The following is a 14752-nucleotide window of genomic DNA, read 5'->3' on the forward strand; positions in this document are numbered from 1 at the left end:
TCCTAGGATAGACCATGATGGAAGATAGTATGAGAAAAATAATGTGTGTGTATATACATGACTGTATGGCAGAAGCTGACCCAACACTAAATCAACTATACTTCAATAAGATAAAATTTGTTTGTTGGTTTGTTTTGTTGGTTTTTTTTTTTTCTGCTTTTTAAAGCCACACTGGCAGCATGTGGAGGTTCCTAGGCTAGGGGTCTAATTGGAGCTACAGCTGCTGGCCTATGCCACAGCAATGCAAAATTTAAAAAACTGTAAATCACAAAACAAAATCATCCCAAACCCCCAGCAGGTAGACTCATCTACTAAAGTGTTCCACCTCCCAGAACCTAGGAACATGTACTTATGTGTCCACCCATGGAGCTCCGAATAGTCCAGACCCGAGTTGACAGAGAGGCTCCCCAGTTATCTACCATCTCCAGCTTTTTGGCTTCATAAAAATGAGAGCAGCCTGTCATTTTGATTTACAAACAACTCCGTAAGTCACTGGAGAAGCTCCAAAGGCCAAGTCATCAAGGATGCAAATGACAGGAGTGCTCCTCGGTGCCTGACTATGGAACAAAAGACTTGGAGAATTATATTATTGGAGTAATTTCATAGTGTCATTGAAGAAAGAAAACACCTGCATTCCTTTTAATAAGTCCCCCAGAGGCCTAACTCCTCAGCATGCAAACTTAGAGGACCCGCTCAGGGTGTTATGTGTACACATAATGAGTCAGTTTTAAAGAATTGTGAAGACAGTTTCTGCATCACCAAGTAGTTCACCAAACATAAAGTCAGATAACGCTCTCATTAAATGCCTTCTGACAGTCAAATGTGCTTGGCTCTGCTCTCTCTGCAACATGGTGTCAGAACTGGTAAAGCATTAGGGAGCAGAGGTTCAAAAACCTAGGTGCAATGACTGGATAACGACCACCTTGTTTATTTTTAGCTTGTTTGGACTTCAACTTGGCTGCTGAAGGAATGCACTATAAACTCCCTTCCTCAACTCTGGGAAGGAAGGTAACATGCAAATAGCATTTTGAAGAATCTCCCGCTGCTGTGCCTTTCACTCCCACCACTCCTGCTTTCACCAACTCCCCAGAGCCCTCCACGTTAACACCAAAGCTGTAAACAAGCTGAATGGAGACCCCTTTAATGTATGCAGATCTGATGAGAAGATTGCAAGTAGCCTCTCACTGGAAATTGCATTATATTTAATTCAATTTGTCACCTTTCAGACACCCCGATAAATGCACCATCACACCATCTAATATTATAGGAGTCTCACCTTTAAGACCACAGTGTCAAATAAGCCAACTAGCCCAAGGTTCTTCAGCTAACAATTCCATCTCAAACCCAGGCCAGTGAGAATGTAAGATATGTTTTTTGTTTTGTTTTGTTTTAAAAGGCCACACCACGGCATACGGAAGTTCCAGGCTAGGGGTTGAATCAGAGCTGCAGCTGCTGGTCTCCACCACAACCACAGCAACACAGGATCCCCAGTCACGTCTGTGACCTATACCACAGCTCATGGCAATGCCAGATCCTTAACCCACTGAACCAGGCCAGCGATCAAACATGCATCCTCATGGATACCAGTCGGGTTCATTATTGCCAAGCCACTATGGGAACTCTTAACAATGTAAGATTCTGTTTTTGCCAAGGTATCATTTGATATTTACACCAGGAGGGTCAAAATGACAGAGCTTATCACTCTTGGTTAAAGAATTTTCGATCTTGGAGTTCATGTGGTGTCTCAGTGGGTTTAGAACTCAACATAGCGTCCATGAAGATTCTGGTTGCCTTGCTCTGTTGGTCAAGGATCCAGCACTGCCACAAGCTGTGGTGTAGGTCACAGATGCAACTCAGATCCAGCATTACTGTGGTTGTGGTGTAGGCTGGCAGCTGTGGCTCCAATTTGACCCCTAGCCTGGGAACATCCATATGCTGCAGATGCGACCCTAAAAAGAAAAAGGAAAACAAAAACCAAAAACAGAATTTGTGATCTCAAGCCCTAAAGATCTGGATTCAAATTCTGGCTCTACTACCTAGTAGCTGTGTGATCCGGGTGGGGCACGTTACCTAACTTCCCTGGGCTCTCGTTTTTTTTTTTTTTTGTTTGTTTGTTCTGTTTTGTTTTTTTCAGATTTAAAAATTAGAAGATAAAATACAGGCCTCAGAAAATCGTTCTGAGGATGACAAGAGGTGATACATGAAAGAAGCCAAGCACACAGCAGGTCCTCAATCACATCAGTTCCTTTCCAAGAGCTTCTCGGGGATAGGAAGGATTTAGCTGCTTAGAGGACTTGCTTGGCACAGTTGTTCCCACCAAGAGTCTCTATTCTGATTCACCATTCCTATCATCCTTCCAGAAGTGCACATTCCCTCCCTCACTTCTTCAAACCAGCAGTCACATCATCAGATGACTGTAGTGGCCAGCCAGGAATCTAAATGGGTGAGGCGGGCCAGCTGTGAAGAGTAGGAAATGGTGAGGACTGTGGAAAAAGCTGAACGTGTGTGTTCTAGCGAAAAGGAAGAAAGGATTAGGAGTTGCCAGAAATTTTCCTAATTTTCATTGTATTTTCATTATTCCAGGGAAAATCTTAAATCTGAATTCGTATACCAAATACCAAAGGTTGGCAACTAATGAAAACTTAAAATCCTGTACAGTGTCAACAAAACATAGGTGCAGTCCAGATCTTAGGAGTTCCCAGGGTATGATCTTAGGTCCAAATATTGTAGAAATATCCTTGCTGTCTCATGCCTTACAAAAGGGAGCTTCTGCTTAAGGACTGGTGTTCATGTATATGGAAGTGTTCTGGATGGCACGCTGGAGTGCCACAAAAACTCACACGAAGCAGGCTTGTAAATGAATTAAGCACTGTCTTGATGATGTGTGGTTTTCATCTTGGACATGAATTTTTATGGACAGAAGGCACACAAAAAGCTCCTTTTTAAAATATACTCACTACCAGGGGCAGAGTTTAAATGCTGTCTTCCTGTTACAGTCTGCAAAAATTGTTTTTACCAACATCATATGCATACTTCATTTAAGTCAAGAAACTGAGGATATAGAGTCCAGTTCTTCTAAACTCCATTTCAACTGAACGGTCTGTGTTTCCAGGGTGATGGGCCATATCAACCTGCTACTCTATCATGAGATCTTACTCCTTTACGTCTTAAATCCTCAGGAGTTCCCATTGTGGCTCAGCAGAAACAAACCGACTAGTATCCATGAGGATGCGGGTTCGATCCCTGGCCTCACTCAGTGGGTTAAGGATGCGGCATAGCCATAAGCTGTGGTGTAGGTTACAGATACAGCTCAGATCTAGTATTGCTGTGGTTGTGGTGTGGGCCCAGAACTACAGCTGTGATTTGACCCCTAGCCTGGGATCTTCCATATGCCACAGGTATGGCCCTAAAAAAGCCAAAACAAAACAGAAAAACAAACAAACACCAAAAACAAAAAACAAAAAAAAAAACACCCAGATCTTAAATCCTCACATAAGGGGGTTCTCCGTGCTATCTCTTCTGAGCCCAGTCCCTAAGACAAAAATCATGACCCCTATTTAATTCATGGAAGCTGTGGCTCACGGTGGGGAAGTGACTTGTTCTCTGTCATATAACCTACAATATCGGGGCTATGAACCCAGGTCTTCTTGCTCCTTATTCAACCCCATTTCCATCAAGCCTTCTCCCAAAGGTATATGGAGCCCACACTACACACCATGCCCAACGAGGCACATTATCCCATTTGACCCTTACAATAACCTCACAAGACAACCTTATTGTAGTAACTAATATTATTTCCACATTGCAGATTGAGAAAATGAAGAAAAGCTCAGAAAGGTTAAGCCACTTTCCTAAGGATTCTCAGCCCCTAAGAGGCAGAACCAAGACCACAGGGCTAGCAAAATTTCTTCAAAGCCTGTGTCTTTAACCACTCAGCTAGAATGTTCCCAAAGAAGTCCTTACAAGCTTTGGAGAAATTTTACAATACTGCCTGGCAAAACACATTTCATCCCAGAGATCAACCTCCATGGCTCTCCCATATCCAAGGCAGGTATGATCCTTTTGATCTCAAAATGCTTACTGATCTGGGATCCATTCCCTTTAGGAAATGCTCCCTCGGTTCACTGGGAATTTCCTCTGGGATACTCATTAATCACAGAGTTAAAGGATAATCTTCCAGCTTTTTGAACCAGGAGACTGAAAAATAACACATTCATTAGATGCCCCTCAGCTCCCCCCCTCCCCAACCCCCTGCCTTCAACAACAGAAGGATAAGGATGAATGACAACCTCTCAACAGAATGTGGCTATCACTTTGGGAATTAAAGACCAAGTGTATTTGGAAAAAAAAAGAAGAACAACATGGATGCCCTGTGTTTTCTCACTATTCACCAGGTCCTAGCTGTCCCTCAGGGTGATTAAAGAAGGATTCATCCCCAAGTTGCTCCACAAGCTGAGATGTTTTAATGTTTCAGCCCAAAGAAAACACACTAATATACACCGGTTTTTCAGAGAGTCAGGCTGGAGGTTGGCATCCTCTCTTTGGAGGACAATTTGACAAGAGCTCCCCAAATGCATGTTGCAGTGTAAGAAAAGCTATTGTTGGGAGTTCCCATTGTGGCTCAGTGGTAGTGAACCCGACTAGTATTCATGAGGACACAGGTTCAGCCCCTGGCCTCATTCAGTGGGTTAAGGATCCAGCGTGCCTAGATCTGTGGTATAGATTGCAGATGTGGCTCAGATCCCATGTGGCTGTGGTGCAAGCCGGCAGCTGTGGCTCCAATTCGACCCCTAACCTTGCAACTTCCATATGCTGCGGGTGCCCTAAAAAAAAAGACACGAAGAAAAAAAAAGCTACTGTCATATACTATATAGTAAAGAACAAGGAAAAACAGGCAAAGTGGCCATGAATAGAAAAACTTTCATTCAATAATAACCCACATGCTGGATTCTAAAAGCTAATAAATACATTAGATCTTTTTGCCCTTGTTAGGCTGACATACGAAGATATCCAAAAAGTATTTCTAAGTATGAAAAAGCTATGAAAGACCCTATGTGGAACATCTATTTTCTATAAAATCTCATTAATAAATAATAATTTGAATGAATCTGAGGAAATAAACACCAAGCCATAAGCAACAACTCTCTCTGGCTGTGGGTTGAGTAAACTGTTTCCGTATATAGCCCAGTCAGCTGGTAAACACTTTCAGGTTTGGGGACCACGAGGGTTGTCTCAACTACTCAAGTCCACAATTGGAAAAGCTGCCCTAGATGACACTAAATGAACAGGCATGTGTTCCATTCAAATTTTATTTAAATTTTATGTAAGTTTTATATGCCACAAAACATTAATCTTCTTTGGTTTCGGCAACCATTTAAAAATGTGACAACTACCCTTAGCTATTTAGATTATACCAAAGCAGGTAGCAGGAGGAGTTGGTCCTGCTGGCTGTGATTTGCTGCCCTCTTCTCTGGAAGGTAAGGTTAAGGGTTTTCCTCTCTCTGCTATGTTTTTTGTTTTTGTTTTTGTTTTTGTTGTCTTTTTAGGGCCACCCCCCTCAGCACATGGAAGCTCCCAGGCTAGGGGTTGAATGGGAGCTGCAGCTGCCAGCCTATGCCACAGCAACTCAGGATCTGAGCCACTTCTGCCACCCACACCACAGCTCACAGCAACACTGGATCCTTAACCCACTGAGTAAGGTCAGGGATCGAACCCATGTCCTCATGAATACTAGTCAGGTTTGTTACCACTGAGCCAAGATGGGAACTCCTGCTATGTATCTTTTTTAATGTATGTATGTGTGTATATGAGTGGGCTATTTTTCAATCTTTTATAATAGCTACGTCTTGGTTCAAAATCAGAGGTAATACAGATACACTGGGATGAACTTACATATTTCCTCAAAAGAAAATCCCTACTGAGGTGTTTCAGCTTCTATGAGGCATATTATCAAATGTCAATGACCTAAGCAAAGTGAGCCAACCAGTATTTCTCAGTTGCTAAGTATCTTTTCCTACCTAGAGGAGTCCAAGCCTGTCTTGTGTGCATGCACATGTACACACACAGACATACTCTCCATCTCCATTTTTTCCCTTTTTCTTGGCACATCAGTTGACTGAGACAGAGTGTTTTTCCTCCCCAAGCAAAATAATCGGTGGGAACCCATTTCTTAGCCAAATCACAACCCACTAAAGGAAACCAGGCTCAGCCTCACCCCAAATTACCATCTCAGTCATCAATCAACACAATTACCAGGACAACTAGGGAAAGATGCTTTTCAAGGCACAGTCTTGGCTGACCCAGTGAACGCTGCTTCAGAGTGGCTGCTCAGAGCCCAAGCATTCTGCCTGGAAAGGCGGCCAGTATCGGCAGACTAACCGCTCTGCATAATTAAGAGGACTTCACAAGGGTACCACTGCTCTGGGCCTCCCCTGTCAGTCCTTCATGAAAGTGCAACTCCAGGAGGCTTGTTCTGAAAGCCCGCCTTTTAATGCGAGAGTCAAATCTACATTTATCAGCAAAGCTGAAATGTTAAAGGAGCTTAGAATCCACTGGCGGTTCATTGATCTGGTCTTGCAAGCCTCATCTCCACATGCCCTTTAGAAATGGCTTTAGTCTGTTCCCTGTTTCTTTGGTTGCCTTTGATTTTAGCCACCTTCTCCTCCAGGCTGGAGAGGATGTTTCCTCCAGCCCTGATCCAAAAGGTTCTCAGATTCCTTTCTTCTAAAACTAAGAGAAGCTACTTGTATATTCCCCTTGATAGGGGTATTTAGCATTTTCTGTTAATGGACAGATGGTAAATGTTTTGGGCTTTGTAAACCATGTATTCTGCGTCTCAAGCATTTGTCTCTATTGTTGTGGCTCAACAAGAGCCATAGACAATATGTAAACAAATAGGTGTGACTTTGTTCACCTAACAATTTATGGGCACTGAAATATAAATTTCACAGAATTTACATGTGTCATGAAATAATGTTCTTTTGATTTTTCTCCCAACCATTAAAACCGTTAAACCCACATATGGCTTACAAATCACACAAAGCAGGTGAAAGGTCTGATTTGGCCTGTAGGACCTAGTTTGCCAAGCCCTACTCAAAATATGGTCTCTGGACCAGCAGCATCAGCATCACCTTGGAGCTTATTAACAGTGCAGCATCTTAGTCCCCTGCCCTCAAACCTTTGAATCTGAATCTGCCTTTGAACAAGATCCCCTGGTGATTCATATGCCAGCTAAGTGTGAGAAGCCCTGGTCCAGAACAGGGGATTCTGAAGACAGACAAGGTTGGAATACCACTGACTAGGGGGCTATAGGACCTTTGCTAAGTTGCTTAACCTCTCTGAGACTGATTTTCCTCATCTATCAGAATAGGTATAAATAATTGCACCTGTCTCCAAGGACTATTGCAGGTGAAAGATTGGAAGGATGTAAAATACTTGCCTGGTATTGTCAATACTTTAAAAATGGTAGCTAAGGGGAGTTCCCTTCATGGCTCAGTGGTTAACGAGGTGGACTAGGATCCATGAGGATGTGGGTTCGATCTGGCCTCGCTCAGTGGGTTAAGAATCTGGCATTGCCATGAGCTGTGGTGTAGGTCGCAGATGTGGCTTGGATCCGGCGTTGCTGTGGCTTTGGTGTAGGCCGGCAGCTATAGCTCTGATTCAGCCCCTAACCTGGGAACCTCCACATGTCGTGGGTACAATCCTAAAAAGCACATACACACAAAAAATGGTAGCTAAAATGATAAAAGCTTACTATTTTTTAATAGCATTTTTGGAGAAATGAGAATGCTCATTCAGGACTGGCAAACTCCATTGACTTTTAGGACCTGACAGGTCACTTAAGTATTTGAGGAGGTCTCTGATTGCAACTGGAATGTTGGTGACTTGGGTGAGCCAAGGTTGCACCCACCTAAAGGGAGACCACCACCAATTACTGCCATGTAGGAAAGTCTACCCCATGTTACAACATTTTAGATTCTTCAAAAGAAGTGAGAAACCTAGATTTTAGTATTAGAGAAAGCCCCCCCTTTCAACACACACTGCAGACCAATCTCCATCTGCAGACTGTATGTGACCAGAGAGCCTCTGGTTTGTGACCTCAGCCTTGGAGAAAAGCTAACAAGAGGGAGGGAGTCACAGGGAAATGAGCCTGGGTTTTACAGCCAAATCCTAGCTTCATTCTCAGTAGCCAGGAGACCTTGGGTCCACTATGGAACCTCTCCAAGCCTCAGTTTCCTCATCAGGAAAATCATCACATCTACCTCATAGGGTTCAGTGAGGATGAAACAGAAACATACATAAAATGTGTAGACACAGCTCTGGACTGAGAAAGCACTCGCCTTTGTCACTGATGATGTAGCTTTGGTGTGTTTATTCCTACCTTAATTCCTCAGTGCCAAGACATTCAAAGGGCAAATCTTTATGGTAAAAATGGCTCTTTTCCCTTCCTTACTCAAACTGGGTACAAACATGCGAGTCTAATTAACTCCCCCTCAGAAAGCTGTCTCATAGCACTAAGTGCCTGGTTATTAATGATTTTCTTCTGGCCACAGTCCACAAAGACACCTTAATCTTCTGCTTAATGAGAACTCCCTTGGCAGCCCGGCCACTGCAGGGTTTGCCCTAGACTGTCTTGAGGGGCTGCTTCTTTGGGGCCAGGTCATCTGGAGGGAGCAGTGCCCGTCTTCGCTCCCCAGCTGTCCTAGATCAGGTGGAAGGGAGAGCTCGGTCTGACAGTTTTGAGCCCTCTCTTCTCCAAGACATGGAACTTCTTGCAGGTCTAGGAGTTTTTTCTTTTTTAATGATCCTAAAAATGCTCATTGTTTGCCACCTAAAGGTTGTGGGTGACAACAAAAACAGGGGCAGAGGAGTTCTCACTGTGGCACAGTGGGTTAAGAACCTGACTGCAGCAGCTTGAGTTTCTGCAGAGGCGTGGGTTCAGTTCCCAGCCCTGGTGAAGTGAGTTAAAGGATGGGACATTGCCAAAGATCTGCTGGAGGTTGCAACCCTGAGGCTTGAATTCAATCCCTGGCCAGGGAACTTCCATATGCCATGGGTATGGCCATAAAATTTAAAAAACAAAAATGAAAACAGTGGATGATCCCTCAGGAAAATCACTAGGAAAACACAACAGACTTGCACAGAACATCAGGCATCTTTCCTCATACATACAAGACCCAGGGTTCAGGGAATGATCTGGCTTGCCCAGTGCCAGGTGCTGTCACTCTGCACTCCTCAATCTTTGCCACATACACAAATCAGCTGGGGATCTTGGTTAAGCCCCTAAAGTCAGATTCAGTTAGTCTAGGGCTGGGCCTGAGACTATGCATTTCTAACAAGCTCCCGCGAGATGGTGATTCTGCCAGTCCTCCTCCTCCCTCGCTTCATTTTGGTCTCTGTGCAAATGTCACCTCCTCAGAGGGTCCTCTCCGGACCACCTTATCTAAAATGTAATTATGTGTTGAATGTGGGGCAGAAATCCTGTCTGTTTTGTTCTTTGCTCTATCCCCAGCACCAGCAGAGCGCCTGGCACGAAGCAGGCCCTCAAATATTTGTTCAGTGGAGCGCTCCCCGCATGAAGACTGAGGAAAATCAAACTCAGGGAGCACGAGTCTTTTGCCTAAGGTCACACGGCTTTGGCAAAACCAGGGCAAGACCAGGGCCCCACTCCCACTAGACTTCAAAGGCCCAGCTCCCTCCGGCACAGCAGCAAGGGAAGCAAAGTTTGTTTACAAGGCGCTTCCTTCCTAGAACTTCAGTGCCTGCCTATTGGAGGCAGCAGCACATCTCTGTGCTGCTTTGGGGAGATGCCTGCTGTGTGGATAATGGCCTGAAGGGGGACCAAGTAGAAGCAGAGACAGGGGAGACCCACAAGTGGTGTCTTGGGACTCTGGGGTAAAGGAAATTACTCTCCCTGAAAAAGACCAAAGCCAGCCTTTCATCTTGTGTCAGGCTGGCTTTTCCTACTACCCACACAACTGTCCCTTCCAGGGGCTCATGGTCCCCCAGTCAGAGCAGAGCAAAGAGAGCATACAGTGGCTTTCCAACTGCCAAAAAAGAATATTGTGCTCTAACCTGGAAGTGATTGTCCCTCTTCTCCAAAAGGTCACCCCAAAGTATGCCCATGAGGGAAAAGCAAGGAGAAGGACAAAAGCAAGGAGCTTCCTTTCCAGCAATGAGTGGAAAGGCCATAAAAACCCCATTCATGGAAGCTTCTCTGCTGCTAGTGGGGAAACTGCTTTGGCATGAAAACCCATCTCAGCTTCATGAAAGGCTCCTCTTTCCCAAAGAAAGGCTTCATAATGGGCTGAAAATAAAACACTTGTTTTCCCCTCACAAAATCAGCTGGGTTAAAAGGGCTTAAGGTTCTCCAAGAAGCTGTGGTCATCACAGTCTCAAGGGACCGGGATACCCAGCAGCCTCTCGTCTATGCTTCTTCCAGGGACAACAGTTGAGAAACAGCTAAAAATAGTTGACAAAAGTACCTAATACTTACTTTGTGCCTGGTGTGGGGCAAACACGTGTTTTCAATACCTCATTTAATCGGTGCTGTACATACCATTATTATGCCCATTTAATGGAATAGGGGAACTGAGAACTAAGAAAAGTGATTGGCTGGAGGTCAGAGGTCACACAGACCAAAAGGATGGGAGCCTGGCTAGACCCCTTCAATGTATCACTGCCCCACAGAACTCTGGTCACAAGTTGACCCAAAGGCTCCAGAGTTTCGAAGGAGCTGGAAACCACTCTCCTGTTCATCACTCTGCCTCCCCCACCCTCATTAGAACACAAGATGGATGAAACAGAAAGTAAGCAGCAGTGCTGTCTGTTATAGTGGATTTGGTGAACAAAGTAAGCCTTCTATACCTATTCCCATATATCATCACTTTCACATTTGGGATATATGAGGGGGCAGCCCAGGGCACACCATTTGGGCTACAACATCAGCAGGACTGATGGATGCCTATGTCTGCCCATTACATATTTATAAGGTCGCTCGGCCTTGCTTCTGACACAGAAGTTATTAAATGCTCGGGAGCCATAAGGGCTGCGCTCAGTGCCCTGAAACAAAGGCAAAGAGGCTGCCAGACCCATCAGAGGCAGGAACAAAAGCATTTAATTTCTGAAGGAGCCAGTTGGGAGTTTCCTTATAACTGGGTGCCCAGCACACATGACCAACTGGGAGAAAGGAGAGACCACACTCACAGAGGAGGAAAACAAAACCAAATCAAAGCAGGCTTTTCTCCCTAGTATCCAGAAACAGCTCTCTTCAAAGGGGCAAAGGGCGGGGGAGGAAGATGTGTTAAGCAAAGAGAGAACTGGTTACAATGTTGCTCAAATTTCTACTGTCACCATCTTTCCTTTTCATGAACTTGCCAAGAAGGATCCATTCTCTTCTCTTTACATCACCCAACAGAGAGATTGCACCCTAACTTTTCCCAGCCAGAGCCCCAGCAGCCAGATGTACTGGGAGGGCACCCAGATCTCTTGTCTCCCAAACATAATCATTCCAATCCAGGCTGGAGCTGCCTGGAAGTCAACATTCACGGCACATTAATAAGAAACATCTGGCCACCGAAGAGGGTTGACACAGCACAGGCGGGCAGTGGTGGATTTGCGGTTGGGACCCAGAGTTACAGGGGTTGAATTAAAAACACAATTGGAAAACACCAGCTAGTCCCTGGAATCCTACACATGCTGTACTACGGCATTTGGAAAAACTGTCGTGCCTAAGTCGAATCATCTGGGACCCAGCGACTTAGATACACAGACTGTGGGCGGGTGCAAGGGACCCAAAACTCTCCCATCAGGGAAATGCAGCCTCAGCTGTGCTCTCCTGCATCCTCAATGTCTGGCCACCACTTCCACCTCCAATATTTGTAGCAGATGTAGTCTCAGTCTTAAAGGAACAGCCTTTGCATTTTTTCCATGGGACTCCCAAGTCAATTTAAAAGGTGAAAAATGCTTCAGTGTACATTATAATGCTTCAATGTAATTATACATATATGTACACGGCAGACACATATGTATAATTACACCCTGCAGTGATGTCTTTAGGAATCTGTTATAAGGCGTCCTACCTCCATTTATGCAGGGCGAACCCAGGGCACTGATCACCACAGGCGTTACATGGCTGGCCTCTCTCAATCCGCCCCGGTCCGGTCAACTTCAAAACAAAAAGACAAAATAAGCATGTTTCCACCACGGGGCTCCCTGCAAAGCCCCACCTGAGGTCCCAGGCAGGACGGCCTGCCTCTCCCACCCGACCTCCTCTGATCTGACTCTGAAGCTCCTCTCTGAATTGGGAGACTTGGGGCGGGGCGCCGCCGGTGCCCCAGGGGTGGTCTCCGCCTGCGGAAGGCTCTGCGGACCTAGGAAGCCTGCCTCTGATGTGGGCACTAAGCCACCAAGAAATGGCCCTGGCTGGGGCTTTGTCTCCCCCAGACACCTTAGTCACGGGTTTCTAAGAAACAAAAGCAGGACCTTTCTGCTCCCCAGAGTCCCCAAGAAGCGACCGTTGCTCGCTCGCCTTGGACCAGACTCTTGCTCCTGGGAAGAGGCAGAACAGAACACCCCAAAAGACAGCCCCAAAGTCAAGTCTGCGGCTAGAGCTCCAAGAGGTTGGACGCTGGAGCCTGGCTGCTGGGATCCCAATCTGCATTAAGGGAAGGGGCAATGGAAGAGGCTTCCCGGGACGCCCCCAGACTGACATTTAGGGTCACGGCTCGCGGTTGGCTCTCGCTGGGAGTGGGGAATCAGACTTAACCCCTTCTGTGCCTTCAGAGCGCACCCGAGAGCTGGGACCGCACCCCCGCCCGCGGGGTCGGCTTACCTGGGGCCACAGGTGCGCGGTCAGCCCGGCGGAGAAAGCCTGGGCAGGGGTGCTTGCGAGGGCCCCGGGATACCCGGGATCGGCCCCGCTCGGGCGGGGGACACTCACCGAGCGGCTGGAGAGTCTTTTCCGGGAGCTCCGGCTGAACATGGCCGGGCGCCTTCTGCACGCCGCGCCGTCCGTCGGTCCGTCTGTACCGCGGCCGCGAGGGCGGGTCGCCTGGGCGGGCACCCCCGGCAGCCGGTGGCCTGTATCCGCCTCGCAGCCCCGGGCTGGCTCCGGAGCGCACGCCTCCCCCTCCTCCCTTGCCGGTGCCTCTCGCCCTCCCGCCCGCAGGTCCCTCCCTCTCTCCCGGCATCCCCCCGCCCTCCCCGGGTTCGCCCCGCGGTCCACGGGCCCTTCCCATCCCTCCCTAGCGCCCAGCTGAACCGTTTTTCTCTCCTTCCCTGCTTCCCGACTGGCCCACCAGGGCTAACTCCCTGCCCTCACCTGGGCCCTTCCCCAAAAGCTCTTCCCTCACCTCGCCGCACTTGAAGGCCCTGCAGCTGGAGCTGGGATAGGGGGCGGAGGTGGAGGGATGAGGGTTGGGATGGTTTTTTGTTGTTGTTGCTTTAATTAAAATATAATTCACATACAGTACAGTTCACCTCGTTTTAGTGCACATTTCCGCCCGTTCCCATCACCCCCAAAATGGACTGTTTTAAAAGTTTGAACCATGCATGGAATCTATTTAGTATTTTGCTGAGTGTTGGTAAATAAGGAGGAGAAAGGCGATGAAAAATGGCTTCATCTACTTCTGTGGAACCTGGGATACAGCAGATGCTCATTAAGTAACTGCTGAATCTTGACTGCAAACTTTGAAGCCCCAGCGCCTACGTGCCCATTCTTTTTCCTCCACTTGCTAGTCAGTAATCTTCCCAAATTAATGGACTTCTTTGCGCTTCTGTCTCCTTATCAATAAAAAAAAGTAACCAGAGTCCTAACCTCACAGCATTGTTGAGAGAGATGAATTGAGACACCTAACAGTTGTTATATATGTTATAACAGGAACCAAGGGCTCATTAAAGATTAACTGCCAAAAAAAAAAAAAAAATGCAAGCCATGGTGTCCATTTAGCATTGATGTTTCAAGCTCAAATACTAGTTCCCTTGAGAGAACTTTCCTGACCTATTGTAACATCTCTCACACTCCCTCAAAGGGCATGCAGCATACACTGAAATGATCTTGTTTACTTATTTGCCCTCACTCAAGCTTGTCTTATTTGTCTCAGTAGCTCCAGAGCCTATAACAACGCCTGCACATAGTAGGTACCCCATAAATATTTATCAAAAGAAGACATTTATCATTGTCAAATAGATAATCCTCCTGACTTAGTATTATTCCTGTTGAGACAATGAACTTGAGTGAAGAGAAGCTGCTTGGCTGGAGTTATGAGCAAATGTGTGGAAAGGCCAGTCCAAAACAATAGGATGACACAGTTTCAACACCCCGTGTGTGAGTATGTATTATTTGATGATCTTCAATGCCCCAAGGGCAAGGCTTGATTTGAGTTCCAGGCCAGAGCTAGGGTGAAGCAAGTGAGGTCTTCGCCTCGGGTGTAAAATTTATAGCGGCTCCAACAAACTCAGTCATCAAGATTTTTGTGCGATAATTAAAAAATCAAAATTAATGCAAAAAAAGATGAATAGAACATCATTTTAAAGATAGGATCCTACCTTACACTTACACATCCCTGCCTGACTCAGCTCACCCTAATCCTAACCCTGGGAAAAATGCTCCAAAATTCAGTTACCTAAAGGGCAGACTCCCCCATATGGCATTTTTCTATTTATCCAAGGCCCACCATCACCAGTGGAGGGTATGCTTACAGAGGGCAAATGCCATCATCCATTCATCTTCTCACTGGGCCAGGCCTAGCGC

The 14752-nt window shown here is 46.2% G+C and overlaps 1 protein-coding gene across 5 annotated transcripts in view; it reads right to left on the reverse strand.

The window, feature by feature from the left end:
• The window catches only part of PRICKLE2 (prickle planar cell polarity protein 2), a 346700-nt gene extending 333540 nt beyond the window's left edge, over positions 1–13160 (reverse strand). For 4 of the 5 annotated variants that reach the window (XR_014823448.1, XR_014823449.1, XM_021069189.2 and 1 more), the window contains exons 1-2: positions 12941–13160; positions 12081–12166 (exon numbers count right to left, since the gene is read on the reverse strand). Coding sequence is in view for 3 of the 5 variants with exons in the window: in XM_021069189.2 (XP_020924848.1) it covers positions 12081–12166; positions 12941–12982 (128 nt within the window). In the remaining 2 variants the exon portion in view is untranslated. Of the gene's footprint in view, positions 1–12080; positions 12167–12832 lie in introns of all 5 variants that reach the window. The other variant, XM_021069188.2, reaches the window with a different exon arrangement.
• Between the last annotated feature and the right edge of the window lie 1592 nt (positions 13161–14752).

This window comes from Sus scrofa, chromosome 13 (assembly GCF_054392235.1).
Source record: "Sus scrofa isolate SSC_HxYL_T2T_F1_AM1 chromosome 13, Sscrofa_HxYL_maternal_Yorkshire_Landrace_v2.0, whole genome shotgun sequence".
NCBI classification, from domain to species: domain Eukaryota; kingdom Metazoa; phylum Chordata; class Mammalia; order Artiodactyla; family Suidae; genus Sus; species Sus scrofa.